This window comes from Rhinoraja longicauda, chromosome 4 (genome assembly GCF_053455715.1).
Source record: "Rhinoraja longicauda isolate Sanriku21f chromosome 4, sRhiLon1.1, whole genome shotgun sequence".
Lineage (NCBI taxonomy): Eukaryota > Metazoa > Chordata > Chondrichthyes > Rajiformes > Arhynchobatidae > Rhinoraja > Rhinoraja longicauda.
This window is the reverse complement of record NC_135956.1, coordinates 68,271,962-68,292,400: the sequence shown is the minus strand read 5'-3', so window position 1 is coordinate 68,292,400 and position 20,439 is coordinate 68,271,962. Positions and strand designations below refer to the sequence as shown.

Here is a 20,439-nt window from a genome sequence, read left to right as displayed (position 1 = left end):
CAATGGTGCCAAAGCAGAAATAGTTGAGAGCTTCAAGTGCCTATTAATTTTACCAATGACATGTCGTGGACCTACCACATTGATACAACAGCCAAGAAGGCACACCTTAGGAGACTGAGGAAATTTGGCATGTCTCCAATGACTTTTGCAAACTTCTACAGATGCAAAGTAAAAAGTATACTGTCGAGTTGCATCACAGTTTGGTTTGGGGACAGCTCTGCTCAAGAAATTGCAGAGTTGTGGATGTAGCTCAGTCCATCATACAGACCAGACTCGGGGGCTCACGTTGTCAACCTCACTGTGGTGAGCCCTGTCAACTGACCTCAGTCAGGCGAACGACAACAAACAGAGACAGCAGAAGCAGAAGCAACTTCATAACCTGCTGCCTCAAACGCAAGAACAAGAAGACCAGACTCTCCATCATTCTCCTCATCTACACTTCAAGCTGCCTCGGAAGAGCAGACAACACCACGGGTGACACAGTGGCGCTGCGTTACAGCGCCAGAGACCCGGGTTCAATCTTGACTAAGGGTGCTATTTGTACAGAATTTGTACGTTCTCTCCATATCTGTGTGGGTTTCCCTTGGGTGCTCCGATTTCCTCCCACACTCCAAAGATGTACAGGTTTGTAGGTTAATTGGCTTCAGTAAAAATTGTCCCTGGTGTGTAGGATAGTGCTAGTGTACAGGGATCGTTGGTCAGCGCAGATTCGGAGGGGAGAAGGGCCTATTTATGCGCTGTATCTCCAAACTATACTAACATAATCAAAGACTTGCCTAGTGGAGAGGCGAGAGACAGTGGGGAAAGGATGAAATAGTATTTGGAAAACTGGTAGCTTGCTCAGATCTTACTTGCCTGGTAAAATTCAATTCCCTGGTCAGTGATAAATACTATTTCACTCGTACTAGTCCAACAGAAGCCCAGGATGTTGGCATTTTTGGTCTAAAGAAGGAATAGAATGAAAAGATGTATTTTAATCTGGGAACAGAAAAAGTCACATTTTAGACTGAAGAAGAAAACAATAATTAAGCCACTGAGTTACTCCAGTTTTTTGTAACTATCTTTGGTATAAACCAGCCTCTGCTGTTCATTCCTACGCGAGGTATTAATTAAAACCGTTAATTGCCAGCACTTGGGATTACATCATTATTAGAATCACAGTGCATGACTGTGGGAGTCCAGGGTACAGAGGTTCCAGGGACAGGGAGAATGCAGGCCAGGAGAACGGCGGGCAAGGGCTTATACAGGCATTATATAGGCTCTATTAAGCATTCTAATTATAATTAGGCATTATAGTATACTGACTATAAAGGTATGCTTGTCTTCACAGGTCAGGACACAGCATACAAGGGTTCGGACAACATGTTGCAACTTTACCAAACTCTGGTTGGTCCGCACTTGGAGTAGTGTGCGCAGTTCTGGTCGTTACGCTATAGGAAGGATATGATTGTGCTGGAGAGAGTGCTGGGGAGATTCACCAGGATGTTGCCTGAATTGGAGGAGAGATTGGATAAGCTAGGCTTGTTTTTCCTGGAGTGAAATAGGCTGAGGATGACTTGATGGAGGTATATACAATGAAAGTATAAAGGGTAGAAAGAATATATTTCCCATGACGGAGGTATCAAAAACAAGGAATTGTGGGAGGAGTTTGCAACGGGATCGGGGGGGGGGGGAGGTTTTCCACAGAGTGTTTGATATCTGAAACTCACAGCCAGAGGAGATGGTGGAATCAGATACAATCACCATGTTTAACAGACATTTAGGCAGGCACGTCAATGGGCAAAGAGTGGAAGGATACAGATCTGATAATGGGCTATGTATAGATGGGCAAAAAGGTCAGTATGGACATGATGGGCCGAAGGGCTTATTTCTATGTTGTACAATTCCAACGATGGTAACTAAACACATCACATCCAAAAAAAAGGACCAACACCTTTAAATGGGGCCAATTCTTGGATTATTGTAAATGGGTTGTTTGTGGTCAGCATGGCCTTGATGGCCCAAAGGGCCTGATTCTGTTCTGTATCTCTCTATAACTTCATTACCTTGCATTCTTGTGAGTATTCTGTTTGAGGCAGATCAGGAATGAAGTTGATAAAATCCTACAAAAAGATGAGAGATGTTAGTTCACACCACGACAGGTCCACTCGTTCAAAACAGACCTTTAAAGAAACAGGTTGTGCATCCTTCCTTACCACGGCCTTTGGTGTTCGCTGCACGGCTAAAATCTTGTTCCCAAATGAAAATTTGATGCACTTCACTTCTCCTTTGTCTTCCATTCTTTGAAAAGAACAACAAAAAAAGATTTTTGCTGCTATGAGTTTATTATCGGCGTGTGTACCATTCTGTGGTGAAGCCTGGAATTCCCATTAGAATTAGTGTACCCAAATTAGGGATTGTTTGTTGTGACCAACTTGGCAGAGCAGACGCGAAAGCCGAGTTGCCTCATTCTGTTCCGATGTCTTATGGATTCTAAGGCTGCATTATGACTTCCTGACTCATAACTTAATGCCCCGACATATAAAAGCAAGCATGCCATACGCCTTCTTTATCACTCTACAAGTTGAACACCAATTTTCTGGCACCGGCGGTTCGAGCCTTTCTGGATTATCCGTTTTTCTGGACTAACAGAGGTCACGTGATAATAAAATGACAATATACCCCTGACACACTAATGACTCCCCTCTATGGCTCTAAAGCACCATGGAGTGCCAGAAACTTAAATTTAAAATATATAAAATGTAAAGTGAATGTGACAAGAATGGTCTGCCGACCCATCCCGACTTCCACCGTCTCCACGGCCTTTTAGAGCTCCTGCTTCCGACCCCACTCCTGATTTGCAAGATGCAACAGCGAGCCCTTTTTCACCCACTTAAAGATCACAAAGTGCTGCAATAATTCAGCTGATCAGGATCTCTGGAGAACACGGATAGGTGACATTCGGACTCTTCTTCAGACTGATTCAGTCGGCTGAGTTACTCCAGCATTGTTTGTTTCAGTGTTCCCCCTCAGTCACCATCGGGCTCCCTCCCTCTCACCTGTTGTCGTTTCCAAGGTGTCGACGACTCAGAGGGAGAAGGAGGTGGCAGCGGTGGTTGGGAGAGCAGGGGGCGGTGGTGGGGAGAGGAAGGGGCGGTGGTTGGGAGAGGAGGGGGCGGTGGTGGGGAGAGGAGGGGGCGGTGATGGGGAGAGGAGGGGGCGGTGGGTGGAGGCTGAACCCCGGCTTCCTAAGAGTACAATCAAGTCAAACGCAAGTATAAGATATTTCTCCGTTAAATTTCAAATGATCCATGTCCTGCTATATCCTTTAACAACTTTCCCCACTATCTGTTCCACTAAATATTTTGTCATCTACAATCTTACTTTTCAGACCAGCTACATTTTTATCCAGCGCTGAAACATGGCCTACAGCCCACCAAGTCTTTGCTGACCAGCGATCACCCTGTACACAAACACTATCCTACACACTAGGAACAACTTTACCAACGTCAATTAACCTACAAACTGTGGAGTGTGGGAGGAAACCGGAGCACCCGGAGAAAACCGTGCGGTCACAGGGAGAACGTACAAACTCCGAACAGACAGGACCCCTGGTCAGGATTGAACCCGGTTCTCTGGCGCAACTATACCACGACGCCACTGTGCCACCCAACTTCCACACTAGCTGTTTTCGAATTCCCTGTACACTCAAGATCATTCAAATCTCCACCATTCCTGTCCTCTGTAATAACATAGCAATGAAGGCCATTCAGCCCAAGGAGTCCATGCCAGCTCACTTTAGAGTAATCTCTCTGCTCCGTTCCCCACCAGCCTCGCCGCACAGCCCTGAAAACTATTGGTCCTCAGATGGCTGAGAGTCAAAACCCAGCAAGCTTCTGAACATTTTCCCTCACTGGCTTGTTGTCAAACCCTAAGCACCGATCGCTCCATGAATCCAGTACAATGAAGGTGATATAAATACATGTATTTATAGCAAGAGCAACGTTCCAAGACAAACCAGATTGTCACAGATTAGTTAAGGGACTTTTTAAGAAGGTTAGAACAAGACCACTTCTCCATTTTATTCATAGCTTAAAGCAAAAAGTGAAATGAAGGTTCCAGAGAATGAAGCGGAACTATTTCTATCATTTATGTCACCAGCGGGGAGTCCAGCTGTAACACTCCACCACAACCAGGAACCGCTTGGTTTCTATCCTCCGCTGCTAGGTATCTCTCTGCGGAGGTTAAACTGCTGCCTCCAACAACACACTCACAGCTGCATCACCTGTCCGTCAGCTCACTTTGCAACAGGGTAATCAAAGACCAGTCCCACCCCTGTGAGTTGAGTTTAGTTTATTGTCATGTGTACCGGGCGAGGTACAATGAAAAGCCCTTGCTGCGTGCTGACCAGGATGATACAAAAGCTTGAAAGCATGTATCACCAGATTCAGGAACAGCTTCTTCCCCATTGCTTTAAACGTTCCATACATTTATTCACTTCTACCCTCTGACCCATCACTAGCTTCCCTCGTGTACTCTACCAAACTATTACAGGTATACAGTAGAGTGTACACTGACTGGTTACATCACACCTGGATCGGCAACTCAAATGCCCAGGAACCAAGGAGATCACAGATAGTTATAGGCACTGCCCAGTCCATCACAGGTACTGACTTCCCCACTACGGAGGGAACCTAAAGGTGGCACTGCCTCAAAAAGGCAGCCAGCATCATCAAAGACCCACACCAACCTCTCCTGTCAGGCAGAAGATACAAAAGTTCAAAGCACGCTCTCATCTCACTGCTACCATCGGGAAGAAGGTAAAGGAGCCTGAGAACCGTGACCTTCAGGTTCATAAACAGCTTTTTCCTAGCGACCATCAGGCTCTTGAACACTGCACAACACTAACCTCTGCAGCTGTGACCTTCTATGGACTGTGTCTTTGGTTGCACTATGGGCTTCCGTTTTTGCACTATTATGGTTACCTGCACAGTCATTATTTGTTGTATTTATTCATTATTGAATACTTATCTTTTAGTTATTGCATTAATGGGTCTGTGACTCTGAATGGCCCTTCCATAAGCTAGGATACTGTCCGATTCACCTTAGCAGGGTAGCGCAGCGGTAGAATTGCTGCCTTACTGCGCCAGAGACCCAGGTTCGAACCTGACTAAGGGGGCTGTCTGTATGGAGTTTGTACGTTCTCCCCGTGATCGCATGGGTTTTCTCTGAGTGCTCTAGTTTCCTCCCGTATTCCAAAGACGTACAGGTTTGTAGGTTAATTTGGCTTCAGTAAAAATTGTAAATTGTCCCTAATGTGTAGGATAGCGATAGTGTATGTAGTGATCATTGGTTGGTGCGGACTCAGTGCGCCGAAGGACCTATTTCCATGCTGTATCCCTAAACTAAACTAAACTAAACCTCTACCCCATTGCGGACATTACACTGATGTGCTACAATGCTGAGAACTATATTCTGCACTCTGTATCTTCCCCTTTGCTCTATCTATTGAGTTTGATTTGATTGTATCTATGTAATGTATTATCTGATCTATATATTTATTCACAAAATGCTGGAGTAACTCAGCAGGTCAGGCAGCATCTCGGGAGAGAAGGAATGGGTGACGTTTCGGGTCGAGACCCTTCTTCAGACTGATGTCAGGGGGGCGGGACAAAGGAAGCTTCACAAAATGTTGGATTATCTGATCTGTTTGGATAACATGCAAAACAAAGCTTTTCACTGTACCTCAGTATACGTGACAATAATAAATCTAAACCTAAAAGCTGCTGCCAGTAATAATTTACTTGTTGTATGGTCGGTAAATATGACAATTAAACACTCATGACTTGGCCTTGACCCTTTGTTCTTCCACCACCAGCTTTCCAAATTCTCTGGAAAATTATTCTAAAGTTTCCCTCCCTCTCCACAAATGTGGCCAACTGCTCGCGTGGGAAAAAATGTTATTTTAATATCAGTTTTATGTGTCTGAGAACCATTATGGAGGATTTCGGTCCTGCACTTTTACCCCAAATACAATTTAAAGTGAATCTATGCAGTAATTCCTCAATTTACAGAAGAGTTCTGTTCTGAAAAACTTTGATAAAAGCAACATTTCTCAAATCCACAACGCTGATTGAAATGCATCATAGATACTTTGGTAGCCAGTAAATCCTATGGTAAAGAGTGGCATGTGTCACAGAGTGTCAGCATAGGCTCACAGTATTATACAGCACAAAATAGGCCATTCGGTCCAACCAACCAAAATGCCCCATTTTCTGAACCTGGCTCCCTCTAAAACGTCTGAAGAAGGATCTCGACCTGAAATGTCACGCATTCCTTCTCTCCAGAGGTGCTGCCTGTCTCGCTGAGTTACTCCAGCATTTTGTGTCTATCCACATCCCTCTAAACTTTCCTATCCATGTAACTGTCCAAATGTCTTTTAAATGTTGTAATTTTACTTGCCTCAACTATCTTGTTCCATATACCCACCACCCTGTGTGAGAAAGTTGGACTTCAAGTTCCTATTAAATCTTTCCCCTCTCACCTTAAATCTATGCCCTGTTTCTTGATTCCCCTACCAGAGAAACATAGAAAATAGGTGCAAGAGTAGGCTATTCGGCCCTTCGAGCCAGCACCGCCATTCAATATGATCATGGCTGATCATCCAAAATCAGTACCCCGTTCCTGCTTTTTCCCCATATCCCTTGATTCCTTTAGCCCTGAGAGCTAAATCTAGGGTCTCGACCTGAAACTTCACCCATTCCTTCTCTCCAGAGATGCTGTCCCGCTGAGTCACTCCAGCTTTTTGGGTCTATCTTCGGTTTAAACCAGCATCTGCAATTCCTTCTTACACAGCTAAATCTAACTCTCTCTTGAAAACATCCAGTGAATTGGCCTCCATTGCCTTCTGTAGCAGAGAATTCCACAGATTCACAACTCTCTGGGTAAAAAAGGTTTTCTTCATCTCAGTCCTAAATGACCCACCCCTTATTCTTATACTGTGACCCCGGTACTGGACTCCCCCAACATCGGGAACATTTTTCCTGCATCTTGCCTGTCCAATCCTTTAAGAATTTGATATGTTTCTGTAAGATCCCCTCTCATCTTTCTAAATTCCAGTGACTACAAGCCCAGCCAACCCATTCTTTCAGCATATGTCCGTTCTGCCATCCCGGGAATTAACTTGGTGAACCTGTGCTGCACTCCCTCGATAGCAATAATGTCCTTCCTCAAATTTGGAGCCCAAAACTGCACACAATACTGTACTCCAGGTGCAGTCTCACCACGGCCCTGTACAACTGCAGTAGGACCTCCTTGCTCCTAAACTCAAATCCTCTCGCAATGAAGGCCAACATGCCATTTGCTTTCTTTACTGCCTGCTGTACCTGCATGCTTACTTTCAATGACTGATGTACAAGGACACCCAAGTCTCGTTGCACCTCCCCTTTTCCTAATCTGACATCATTCAGATAATAATCTGCCTTCCAGTTCTTGCCACCAAAGTGGATAACCTCACATTTATCCACATTATACTGCATCTGCCATGCATCTGCCCACTCACCCAACCAATCCAAGTCATCCTGCAGCCTCATAGCATCGTCCTCGTAGCTCACACTGCCACCCAGCTTTGTGTCATCTGCAAACTTGGAGATGTCACATTTAATTCCTAAATCGTTAATATATATTGTAAATAACTGGGGTCCCAGCATTGAGCCTTGCGGCACCCCACTAGTCACTGCCTGCCATTCTGAAAAGGACACGTTAATTCCTACTCTTTGTTTCCTATCTGCCAACCAGTTCTCTATCCATGTCAATACCTTACCGCCAATACCATGTGCTCTAATTTTGCACACTAATCTCTTGTGTGGGACCTTGTCAAAGGCTTTTTGAAAGTCCAGATACACCACATCCACCAGCTCTCCCTTATCCATTCCACTTATAGACAATAGACAATAGGTGCAGTAGTAGGCCATTCGGCCCTTCGAGCCAGCACCGCCATTCAATGTGATCATGGCTGATCATTCTCAATCAGTACCCCGTTCCTGCTTTCTCCCCATACCCCCTGACTCCGCTATCCTTAAGAGCTCTATCTAGCTCTCTCTTGAATGTATTCAGAGAATTGGCCTCCACTGCCCTCTGAGGCAGAGAATTCCACAGATTCACAACTCTCTGACTGAATTTTTTTTTCCACATCTCTGTTCTAAATGGCCTACCCCTTATTCTTAAACTGTGGCCCCTGGTTCTGGACTCCCCCAACATTGGGAACATGTTTCCTGCCTCTAATGTGTCCAACCCCTTAATAATCTTATACGTTTCGATAAGAACCCCTCTCATCCTTCTAAATTCCAGTGTATACAAGCATAGTTGCTCCAGTCTTTCAACATATGACAGTCCCGCCATTCCGGGAATTAACCTAGTAAACCTACGCTGCACGCCCTCAATAGCAAGAATATCCTTCCTCAAATTTGGAGACCAAAACTGTTAACCACTTGTTACATTTTCAAAAAATTCCAGAAGATTAGTCAAGCATGATTTCCCCTACATTAATCCATGCTGACTTTGACCGATCCTGTCATTGCTTTCCAAATGCATTGCTATTGCATCTTTAATAATCGACAAGCATCATCTTCCCCACTACCGATGTAAGGCTAACTGGTCTATAATCCCCGTTTTCTCTCTCCCTCCTTTCTTAAACAGTGGAGTTACATTAGCTACCTTTCAGTCCACAGAATCCAGCTTATAGAACATTGGAAAGTAATCACCACGATCCACGATTTCTAGGGCCACCTCCTTAAGTACTCTGGGATGCAGACCATCAGGCTCTGGGGATTTTATCTACCTTCAGTTCCAACAGTTTACCCAACACCATTTCCTGACTAACGTGGATTGCCTTCAGTTTCTCCCTCCCACTAGACTCTCAGTCCCCTAGAATTTCTGGGAGATTGTTTGTCATCCTTAGTGAAGACAGAACCAAAGTACTTGTTTAACTGGTCTGCCATTTCCTTGTTTCCCATTATAAATTTACCTGTTCCCTGACTGTAAGGGACCTATATTTGTCTTCACTAATCATTTCCTCTTCACATATCTAAAGATCTACTGTGGGTTAATGACAATGTGCATTCACCCGATCTATTCCCCTCATGATTTGATACACCTCTATAAGGTCACCCCTCATCCTTCTGTGCTCAAGGAATAAAGCCTTAGCCTGCCCAACCTCTTGTTATAGCTCAGGCACTTCAGTTCTGGCAACATCCTCACAAATTTTCTCTGTACACTTGGTTGCAACAAACATCAGAAGCAACATCATGTTATAATGAACATTTGTAAAATCATAAATTGTGGGTGGCACAGTGGTGCAGCGGTAGAGTTGCTGCCTCACAGCGCCAGAGACCCAGGTTCGATCCTGACTACAGGTGCTGTCTATACGGAGTTTGAACATTCTTCCTGTGACCGCGTGGGTTTTCTCCAGGAGCTCCGGTTTCCTCACACACTCCAAAGGCGTACAGGTTTTTTACTTAATTAGGCTTCAGTAAAAAATTGTAAGTTGTGTCCAGTGTGTAGGATAGTGCTAGTGTACGGGGTGATCGCTGGTCAGCGTGGACTTGGTGGGCCTGTTTCCACTCTATCTCTAAAACTAAAACTAAACACTAAAAATGAGTAAAGTGGTTTCTGCCACATTGTTATAACCATTGTTGTTCTACAAAGTACAATCGTTTTTCCGTCATGGAAGAACACGCAGCACATATTACCTGAAAGAGATGGAGGCCTTATCATCCAGACCTTTAGCCACCACACCTGTTGCACCCCCTGAGCGAACAGCAAACACCTGTAAATGCAAAATGGAAGACCCTCTATTGTCCAACCAACTTAAGTGCGAGAGTCTAGGATGCAGCCTCAGAATACAGATCCACCACCGATTTTCCGGCAAAATGGATAATCTGGCAAGGCTCTAGAATCAAGGGTGATGGTAAATCGCTGGTTTGCCTGTAAGAGGACATACCTATAGAATGGGGATGAGGAGAAATTTATTTTGCCAGATGGTGGTGAATCTGTGCTTTTCAATGTCACAGACGGCTGTAGAGGCCAAATCATTGAGTATTTTTAAAGCGGGGATTGACAGGTTCTTGACAGGTTACGGGGAGAAGGCAGGAAAATGGGGTTGAGGGCGAAAAATAGATCAGCTGTGATCGAATGGCTGAACATACTTCAAGGGGCGAATGTCCTAATTCTGCACCTATGTCTCCTGATCTTATGAAGTGAATAATGGAGACACAAAGAACAATAGATGCTGGAATCTTGAGTGAAGCACAAAGAGCTGGAGTAACTCTGTGGAGGGAAAGGACAGATATAAATTGTAATGGGGGGAAAGCTACAAAAGAATGGGAGGGGGAGGAAGGAGATACAAAGCCTGGCATGTAATAGGTAGGGACAGACACAAAGTGCTGAACTCAGCGGCACAGGCAGCATCTCTGGAGAAAAAGGAGGATGGTGACGTTTCGGGTCAGGGCAGTTTTTCAGCAGTCTGAAGAAGAGTTTTGACCCAAAACATCACCATACCTTTTGCTCCAGATATGCTGCCTGACCTACTGAGTTACTCCAGCAGTTTGTGTCTATCTTCAGCATAAAACAGTATCTGCAGTTCCTTTCTACATGTAATAGATGGATATGGGTGAGTAGGGGGTGCGTTTTGATTGGCAGATGGGTGGACAAAGGTTAGCAGTGAAAAGGAGGCAAAAGCCGAGGTAGGCAAGATCCCAGGAGCGCTAGACAACAGATGTCATGTTTTGTCACATGTACTAGATACAGTGAAAAGCTTTGTTAACTTTGATGTCTCCAAAGTCTTTTACAACAGACCCTAGCATTTTCCCTTCACAGGTCTGAGTTCCCCCTTCCCTCTCCCCCTAGCTGTTCAATAGTGACAAAAGTCAGTCTCCAATCTGCTCGAACTAGTCAATAATCCACTGGGTTTTGGATGACAACAACGAATGTTTCCACTATTTTCATGATTACCTCAAAGTATTCAAGGGTGTATTTTCTTAAATGAATATCAATTTTCTTTAATTTCTCCTTTTCGTTAAACTCTTAGTTCCCTCTCAATTCTAGGAAGTTCCCCGTAGTCTTTTCTGTGAAGACAGACACCAGGTTTTTTTTATAACGTTCTGCCATTTCATTGTTCCCCTTTGTAAATTGCCACATTTCTGACTGGAATAAACCTACATTGTTTTTCAGTTTTATAAATACAGCATGGAAACAGGCCCTTCAGCCCATGCCGACCATCGATCACTAGTTCCATGTTATCCCACTTTCTCATCCACTTCCAACACACTGGGGCAAATTACAGTAGCCAATCAACCTACAAACCTGTTTATTCACAAAATGCTGGAGTAACTCAGCAGGTCAGGCAGCATCTCGGGAGAGAAGGAATGGGTGACGTTTCGGGTCGAGACCCTTCTTCAGACTGATGTCAGGGGGGCGGGACAAAGGAAAGATATAGGTGGAGACAGGAAGATAGAGGGAGATCTGAGAAGGAGGAGGGAAAGGGAGGGACAGAGGAACTATCTAAAGTTGGAGAAGTCGATGTTCATACCACTGGGCTGCAAACTGCCCAGGCAAAATATGAGGTGCTGTTCCTCCAATTTCCGGTGGGCCTCACTATGGCACTGGAGGAGGCCCATGACAGAAAGGTCAGACTGGGAATGGGAGGGGGAGTTGAAGTGCTCGGCCACCGGGAGATCAGTTTGGTACTACAAACCTGCACAATGATCCTTCTTCCCTGTGGTTATCAAACTACAACTCCTCCCCCTTCTGTCATGAGGGAGACTGAGACTGACTCCCCTCTGCAATCTTTGCACATCTCCAATCCTTTCCACTCGTCACTTTAATTTCACGTTTCATGTATTTTGTGTTTTTATGACTGTTGGCAGATCAATTTCCCTCCTGGGATAAATAAAGTTCTATCATATCGTGTCGGAGTTGGGATGTGGGAGGAAACCAGAGCTCCGGAGGAAACCCATGAGGTCACAGGGAGAACATGCAAACTCCATACACAGACAGCACCCAAAGTCAGGATCGAGCCCCTGTGAGGCTGCGGCTCTACCAGCTGCACCACTGTCCCGTCTGAATTGTCTTCACTATTTATTTTTTACACACACAGATGTCACTGTGCCTGCTGATCTCTCTGCTGATCAATGAGAGCGGAACAGACTGTGTTGGCTTTTGCTGAATTATATTTAAGTATTTTCAGCTCTGTGTCATTAACATCTGTGTCACTTATTGAGTTTAAATGCAGATGTTTGTCTCTGTCTTTGTTCAGTTTTGGATGTTCTCATGCTGTGTCCTACTCCTGTTTATCAGGTTTCTAGACAAAGCCTTTTTGAGTTTAACTTACTCCTGAATCTTGAAAATGGCGGCGCTGCCATAGCAGCTGCGGCTTACCTGCGGTCCATTTGCCTTTGTGTTTTTGTTGTTTTTTTGTCTTAATTGTAGTTGTGATGTCGTGTTTTTGTGTTTGTGTACTATGTGTGTATGTGGGGGGGGAAGGGGGGAACTGTAAAATTGTAAATAGGTGCCCCTTCCGAACGGAGACCCGACCTTTGTTTTCTGGGTGTTGTCTCCGTTCCTGCTGCGGCCTACCATCGGCCCAACTCCTGGAGTTGGCGGCCTCCTGGGCTCTGGTTCGCTGAGCCCGCGGACCGGACTTACCATCAGCGGAGCCGGCCGTCCTCGGAGGCTGCGGGAGCGGTTGCGACTCGCCTTAGGCTTGGGCCGCGTGGATGCCGACATCGGGAGCTCCGGCAGCGGCAGCGTGTTCGCCCGCTGGGGCTTGGGTCGCGGACATTTCACTGTCCGGCGCGGCCTAAAATATGCCGCGGGATTTTTCTCTGCTGGGCGGGGGCTTCAATGTTGGGAGCCACGACCGCCCCGACGTGCAGCAACAGCAGCAGCGTGTTCGCCCGCCCGGATCGGACTTATCATCAGTGGAGCCGGCCGTCTTCGGAGGCTGCGGGAGCGGCTGGGACTCGCCTTGGGCCGGCCCGCTGCGGACCGTCTGGCGCGGCCTGCAACCACAACAACCTGACCGCGGGAGAAGACGGCAGGAGGAGGGAAATACATTGTGGCCTTCCATCACAGTGAGGAGAGGACTGGAGGAGACTCACTGTGATGGATGTTTCTTTGATGGGTTTCTTTTTTTGTGTGTTTTTGGGGTTGTGTAATTTTAATGCCTATTTAATGCTTTTATTGTTGGACTGTGGGTGACTGAATTTCGTCCAATATTGGATGACAAATAAAGCTATCTTGAATCTTGAATCTTGTGTCTTCTCTGCGCTTGGGTCTACTCATCTCTTGATATTGTTACAACAGAGGGTTTATTATTGTCACATGTACTGAGGTGCAGTGAAAAGTTTTGTGTTGCATGTTCTGCAGACAGGTTTTGTTTTACATGCTCTGCACACAGATCAGATACAATCAGTTCAAACACAAGTACAATAGGCAGGTATATGGAGCAACCTTAAGCATAACCAGTCAAGACTAAACTGTGGACTGTGTTTTTGGTTGCACTAAGGACTTTGACACCCGCGTTCACAAGTTATAGGAGTAGAATTAGGCCCTTGACACCCGTTCTAATCAATAATTTGTCTATCTCTGCCTTAAAAATCTTCACAGCCCTCTGTGGCAATGAGATCCACAGCTTAACTACCTTCTGACTAAAGAAGTTCCTCCTCATTTCCTTTCTAAAAGAGCGCCCTTTAATTCTAAGGCTCTGACCTCTGGTCCTAAACTCTCCCACCAGTGGAAACATCCTTTCCACATCCACTCTATCTATGCTTTTCATTATTCTATAAGTTTCATTGAGGTCCCACCTCAACCTTCTAAACTCCAGTGAGTAGAGGCCCAGTGCTGTCAAGCGCTCATCATATGCTAACCCACTCAATCCTGGAATAATTTGTGTTGGGGCCATCAATTTTTTGAACTGTTGTTTATAATATGCAGGTACAGCAGGCAGTGAAGAAAGCTAATGGCATGTTGGCCTTCAGAACGAGAGGATTTGAATATAGGTGCAAAGAGGTCCTTCTGCAGTTGTATAGGGCCCTGGTGAGACCACATCTGGAGTATTGTGTGCAGTTTTGGTCTCCTAATTTGAGGAAGACCGTCCTTACTATTGAGGCAGTGCAGCATAGGTTCACGAGGTTAATCCCTGGGATGGAGGGACTGTCAATTGAGGAAAGATTGGAAAGACTGGGCTTGTATTTACTGGAGTTTAGAAGGATGAGAGGGGATCTTATGGAGACGTATAAAATTATAAAAGGACTGGACAGGCTAGATGCAGGAAAAATGTTTCCAATGTCTGGGGAACCCAGAACCAGGGACCACAGTCTAAGAATAATGGGGAGGCCATTTAAAACTGAGGTGACAAGAAACATTTTCACCCAGAGAGTTGTGAATTTGTGGAATTCTTTGCCACAGAAGGCAGTGGAGGCCAATTCACTGGATGAATTTAAAAGAGAGTTAGATAGAGCTCTCGGGGCTAGTGAAATCAAGGGATATGGAAAGAAGACAGGCACAGGTTACTGATTGTGGATGATCAGCCATGATCACAATGAATGGCAGTGTTGGCTTGAAGGGCCAAATGGCCTCCTCCTGCACCTATTTTCTATGTTTCTATGATATATTAATGGTGTGAAAGGCCTGTTAAGCTGCTGCAAGCAAGAATTTAAATGTTCTGTTGTCAGTACATATGACTACTAAACACTAGTTTAGATGGGGTACCTTGGTTGTTATGGACGAGTTGGGCCGAAGGGTCTTTTTCTGCACTGTATTCCAAGTGGTGACCGCTGGACACTGATGGTGTGAGATTCAGCCATGGTGAGGCCATTAAATTTCACGAGTCTGGGGCCGTTGTTCATCTCCAATGTCTGGTGTCACTGCTACACCAACGTTACAGACCACAGCAGGGGGAGGAAGTGGGCACAGGGAACTGCCAGAGCTGACATCTTGAGCAAAATAAAGTGCTGGAGTAATTCAGCGGGTCAGGCAGCATCTCTGGAGAACATGGATAAATAAAATTTTGGATCAGGACCCTTCTTCTGACTGATTATTGTGAACGGAGAAAGCTGGAAGAGTGATGGTGTGAGACAAGGTCTGGGAGTGATAGGTGGATACAGATGAGGGGATTGGCAAAATGTAGGTAGGTGAAAAGGATCAGGAGGGTGGGGGTGAGGATAGGGGGAAGGAGAAAAATGGGTGAAAACCCAGGTGGGGCACATACCCGAATCAACCCTCCCTCACCTGTATCCTCTTATCACTTACTAGGCCAACCACCTCTCTTACCAACCTTTTCCCCTCTACTATAATCAGTCTGACGAAGGGTCCCGGCCCAAGAACGGTATATATCAATGATTTGGGGTGTGGGAAGAGGGGTGTGGGGAGTGGGGAAGGGGTGTGGGGAGTGGGGAGGGGGGGTGAGGAGAGGGGTGTGAGGAGGGGGTGTGAGGAGGGGGGTGTGAGGAGAGGGATGTCGGGGGATGTGAGGAGGGGGGTGTGAGGAGGGGGGTTGTGAGGAGGGGCTGTGAGGAGGGGCTGTGAGGAGGGGGGTGTGAGGAGGGGTGTGTGAGGAGGGGTGTGTGGGGGGGTGTGAGGAGGGGCTGTGAGGAGGGGGGTGTGAGGAGAGGGATGTCGGGGGATGTGAGGAGGGGGGTGTGAGGAGGGGCTGTGAGGAGGGGGGTTGTGAGGAGGGGGGGTGTGAGGAGGGGGGTGTGAGGAGGGGCTGTGAGGAGGGGGGTGTGAGGAGGGGGGTGTGAGGAGGGGTGTGTGGGGGGGTGTGAGGAGGGGTGTGTGGAGGGGGTGAGGAGAGGCTGTGAGGAGGGGGGTGTGAGGAGGGGCTGTGAGGAGGGGTGTGTGGGGGGGTGTGAGGAGGGGCTGTGAGGAGGGGGGTGTGAGGAGGGGTGTGTGGGGGGGGTGTGAGGAGGGGGGTGTGGGGGGTGTGAGGAGGGGCTGTGTGAGGTGAGGGGTGTGAGGAGGGGTGTGGGGGGGGTGTGGGGGTGGGGGGGGTGTGGGGAGGGGGGGTGTGGGGGTGTGTGAGGAGGGGGGTGGGAGGGGCTGTGTGAGGTGAGGGGTGTGAGGGGTGTGAGGAGGGGGGTGTGAGGAGGGGTGTGTGGGGTGTGTGAGGAGGGGCTGTGTGAGGGGAGGGGTGTGAGGGGTGTGTGGGGGGTGTGAGGAGGGGTGTGTGGGGTGTGTGAGGAGGGGCTGTGTGAGGGGTGTGTGAGGAGGGGCTGTGTGAGGGGAGGGGTGTGAGGGGTGTGTGGGGGGTGTGAGGAGGGGGGTGTGAGGAGGGGTGTGTGGGGTGTGTGAGGAGGGGCTGTGTGAGGGGAGGGGTGTGAGGGGTGTGTGGGGGGTGTGAGGAGGGGGGTGTGAGGAGGGGTGTGTGGGGTGTGAGGAGGGGCTGTGTGAGGGGAGGGGTGTGAGGGGTGTGTGGGGGGTGTGAGGAGGGGCTGTGTGAGGGGAGGGGTGTGAGGGGTGTGTGGGGGGTGTGAGGAGGGGGGTGTGAGGAGGGGTGTGTGAGGAGGGGCTGTGTGAGGGGAGGGGTGTGTGGGGTGTGAGGAGGGGGGGTGAGGAGGGGGGGTGTGTGGGGGGGTGTGTGAGGGGAGGGGTGTGAGGAGGAGGGTGTGAGGAGAGGGTGTGGGGGGGGGGGTGTGAGGAGAGGGTGTGGGGGGGGGGGTGTGAGGAGAGGGTGTGGGGGGGGGGGTGTGAGGAGAGGGTGTGGGGGGGGTGTGTGAGGACGGGGCCCTCACCTGTTTGTTGGCCTCATCGAAGAAGACGCTGTTGAGGGCGGACACCTTCTCGAAGGTGACAGGGCTGCGGCACAGCGCGAGATGATGTCCCAGCGCCATCGCTGACGGCCGGCTCCCCACCCACCACGCAGGCGCCGAGGCCGGCACCGCGCAGGGGCATCCACACTGCCGGCTCTGCGCACTCGCTGCTACACCGGCCGGCATCGCGCAAGCGCACTCACTGCCGCACCTAAAAAAAACAACAGGCCCTTCGGCCCAGCTAGCCAATGCTGACCTAGATGCCCCATCTAAGGCATTACCAATGGCCCGGAGCATCTTGATAGGCATGGATGAGTTGGGCTGAGGGCATGTTTCTGTCGTGTATGGTTTTTACTGGGACACAATGTAAAATGTAAAAAACCTTTATTGCCACTACACAAAGTACAGCGAAATTAAAGCAGTCCAGATGATGCAATCACACACAGCAGACAGTACAAAGGATAAACCTTTGTCCAACTCCGCCCCCACAAACTGGGACCAAAGAGACAGCAGATTGACGATGGGCAGCGTGGCCTTCCTGTGTAGCGAGTCCAGAAGCGGGTGAGTGTTGAAGACGGAGTTTATTTGCATGGGCAAAAACCCCATAACAAACGCAATACTCACAACTGTAGACAACCAACGAATACGTCCTTACTGGACGGAGTTCAACACTAGACTAACTTGTCTCTCCCGCGCTGGCACACCTCGTGACATCGTTAGCCAATCCGAGGGTTCGAACACCCAGCCAATCCCTATGTCCCTACATGACCCCCCCCAGAACCCTCGGTAGGGTACCTAACGGGCAGCCGGACCGCCCGACCTGAACGGGTACGGGGAGGGGAGGCCGGTACCCCCGGCGACGAGGGAGGCGGGGAGGGCCCTGTAGGTGGAGGCGATGGGAGAGAAACAGGAGGGGGAGGTAGGGAGGGCCCTACAGGTGGAGGCGGCGTAGCTGGAGGGGGCAGAGGAAAGACGACCGGGGGGCAGCGGAGGCCCAAGCAGCAGGGGAGAAGACGCAGCTGGGAAACCAGGTGGGCCGGCCAGAGGAGGTTGACCCACCAGAACGGGATGGTCCTGGTCTAAGTGGGCCGGTTTAAGCCGGGAGACCGAGAAAAGCTCCTGTCGGGTGCAGAGTGAAGGTGACCGCCCCTCTTTTGAGCACCTGGAACGGGCCCTGGTAGACCGGCTGCAGAGGGGGCCGGTGGGAATCCCGCCGGAGGAAAATGAACTCGCAGTCGTGCAAGTCCGCGGGGACGTGCGCTGCGGTACACCCGTGACGGGAGGCCGGGACCGGGGCCAGGGAACCTACCCGAGCCCGGAGAGAAGCCAAAACTGACGGGACGGAAGACGTCAGGGCGGAGGATGGAGGAAAAATGTCGCCCGGCACCCGCAGGGGCGAGCCATAGACGAGTTCCGCCGAGGAAGTACCCAGATTGGACTTAGGGGCCGTGCAAATACCGAGGAGGACCCAAGGCAGCTGGTCAGCCCAGTCAGGGCCGGTCAGGCGGGCACAGAGGGACGCCTTCAGCTGTCGGTGGAAACGCTCTACCATCCCGTTAGCCTGGGGATGATAGGCGGTAGTCTGCTGCAAGCGGGACCCATACAGCTGCGCAAGCGCGACCCACAGGGATGAGGTGAACTGGGCGCCTCGGTCGGTAGTGATGATGGCCGGGACGCTGAAACGGGCAACCCAATGCAACGCCAGGGCTCGTGCGCAGGAGGCCGACGAGGTGTCCGACAACAGAAAAGCCTCTGGCCAACGAGTAAAACGGTCTACCACTGTCAGGAGAGTAAGGCAATGGACCAACCAAATGTACATGAATGTGGAAAAAACGGACGGGCGGAATCACGAAATTCTGGCACGGAGGCTGGACGTGGCGGTGGACCTTGGAGGTCTGGCACGGGACACAGGCGCGGGCCCAGGCGGCCACCTGCTTTCGCAGGCCGTGCCAGACAAATCGGGCGGACACCATAGCCGAGGTCGCCCGAATGGACGGGTGTGCCAGGCCATAAATGGCCTCAAAAACCTTACACCGTAGGGTGGTCGGCACAACCGGGCGGGGGCGGGGAAAGGAAACGTCACACCAAAGTGTGGTACCTGTGGGGCCGCATGCCACCTGGGCCAACCGCAACCCTGAGGCGGTGGAGGCGTACGCTGAGGCAATGTCTTCCAGGCGCTGAGCCTCCGCTAGCTCCCGAAAATCCACCTCAGCCCCCACTGCAGCAACAGAGGAAATGGCCGGGCGGGACAGGGCGTCAGCAACGGCGTTAAGCCTACCCGCGATGTGGCCAACATCTGTGGTGAACTCCGAAATGAGGGCGAGGTGCCGTTGCTGGCAGGCCGACCACGGATCCGAGACCTTAGAAAAAGCAAACGTGAGGGGCTTGTGATCCGTATAGGCAACAAAAACTCGGCCCCCCAAAAAATAGCGAAAATGACGGACAGCTAAATAGAGGGCCAGGAGCTCCCTGTCGAAAGCACTGTAGTTCAGCTCAGGCTGAGTGAGCTGCCGGCTGAAAAATGCCAGAGGCTGCCAGTGACCATCGACCTGTTGCTCTAAGACCCCACCCACCGCCACGGCTGAGGCGTCCACCGTCAGGGCCGTGGGGGCCGAGGAGCGGGGGTGCACGAGCATGGTGGCGTTGGCAAGGGCCAGCTTGACCGCGTCAAAGGCCGCCTCGGCAGCTGTGGTCCAGACCAACTCAGCGGGATTACCCGCGAGGCATTGAAAAAGGGGGCGCATGATCCGAGCTGCCGCAGGCACGAACCGGTGATAAAAATTCACCATGCCCATGAATTCCTGCAAGCCCTTGATGGTGGTAGGGCGGGGAAAAAAGCGGACGGCGTCCACCTTGGCGGGCAATGGAGTGGCACCGGCCGGTGTGACCCAGTGACCCAGGAAATCCACCGCGGACAGGCCGAACTGGCATTTGGACGGGTGGAGGATCAGGCCGTGGGCTTGCAGCCTCTGGAACAGACTACGAAGGTGGACCAGGTGCTCTGGGACCGAACGAATAGCAATCAGAATGTTATCAAGATAAATAAACACAAAAGACAACCCGCGACCCACATGATCCATGAGACGCTGGAATGCCTGAGCCGCGTTTTTGAGACCGAACAGCATGCGCAACCACTCAAATAAACCAAACGGAGTAATTGTAGCCGTCTTGGGAATGTCTGGTGGGTGGACAGGGATCTGATGATATCCTCGCACCAAATCGATCTTTGAAAACACCGTCGCGCCCTCGAGGCTGGCTGAGAAGTCCTGTATGTGAGGGACCGGATAGCGGTCAGGCCGGGTGGCAGCGTTAAGACGCCGGTAGTCCCCGCATGGTCTCCACCCCCCCAGATGCTTTGGAGACCATATGCAAGGGGGAGGCCCACGCGCTGTCTGAAGGCCGAACGATCCCCAGCCGTTCCAAATTCAGGAACTCCTCCCGAACCATGGCCAGCTTGTCGGGGGGCAGACGCCGAGTCCGGGCGAATACAGGCGGCCCCTCGGTAGGGATGAAATGGACGACCCCGTGCTTGGCGGAGGGGGCATCGAAACGGGAACTCGGCGAGGACCGCAGCGAACTGATCGGGGGCCGCGGTGACGGCCCAGATCGACGGGTAGGGTAGGGTGGCAGGTGGAGGAGTAGCAGGCTCCAT

At 49.8% G+C, this 20,439-nt stretch overlaps 1 protein-coding gene across 4 annotated transcripts in view; it reads right to left on the bottom strand.

Moving 5' to 3' along the window:
• Positions 1–16,907, bottom strand: part of rmc1 (regulator of MON1-CCZ1) — a 43,606-nt gene extending 26,699 nt beyond the window's left edge. Inside the window, exons 1-6 of one of the 4 annotated variants that reach the window (XM_078397974.1) lie at positions 16,770–16,907; positions 10,990–11,102; positions 9,729–9,805; positions 2,196–2,280; positions 2,046–2,102; positions 856–942 (exon numbers count right to left, since the gene is read on the bottom strand). In XM_078397974.1, the coding sequence (XP_078254100.1) occupies positions 856–942; positions 2,046–2,102; positions 2,196–2,279 (228 nt within the window). In that variant the 5' untranslated portion in view covers position 2,280; positions 9,729–9,805; positions 10,990–11,102; positions 16,770–16,907. Of the gene's footprint in view, positions 1–855; positions 943–2,045; positions 2,103–2,195; positions 2,281–9,728; positions 9,806–10,989; positions 11,103–14,748; positions 15,022–16,769 lie in introns of all 4 variants that reach the window. The other 3 variants (XM_078397973.1, XM_078397970.1, XM_078397972.1) reach the window with 3 other exon arrangements.
• Between the last annotated feature and the right edge of the window lie 3,532 nt (positions 16,908–20,439).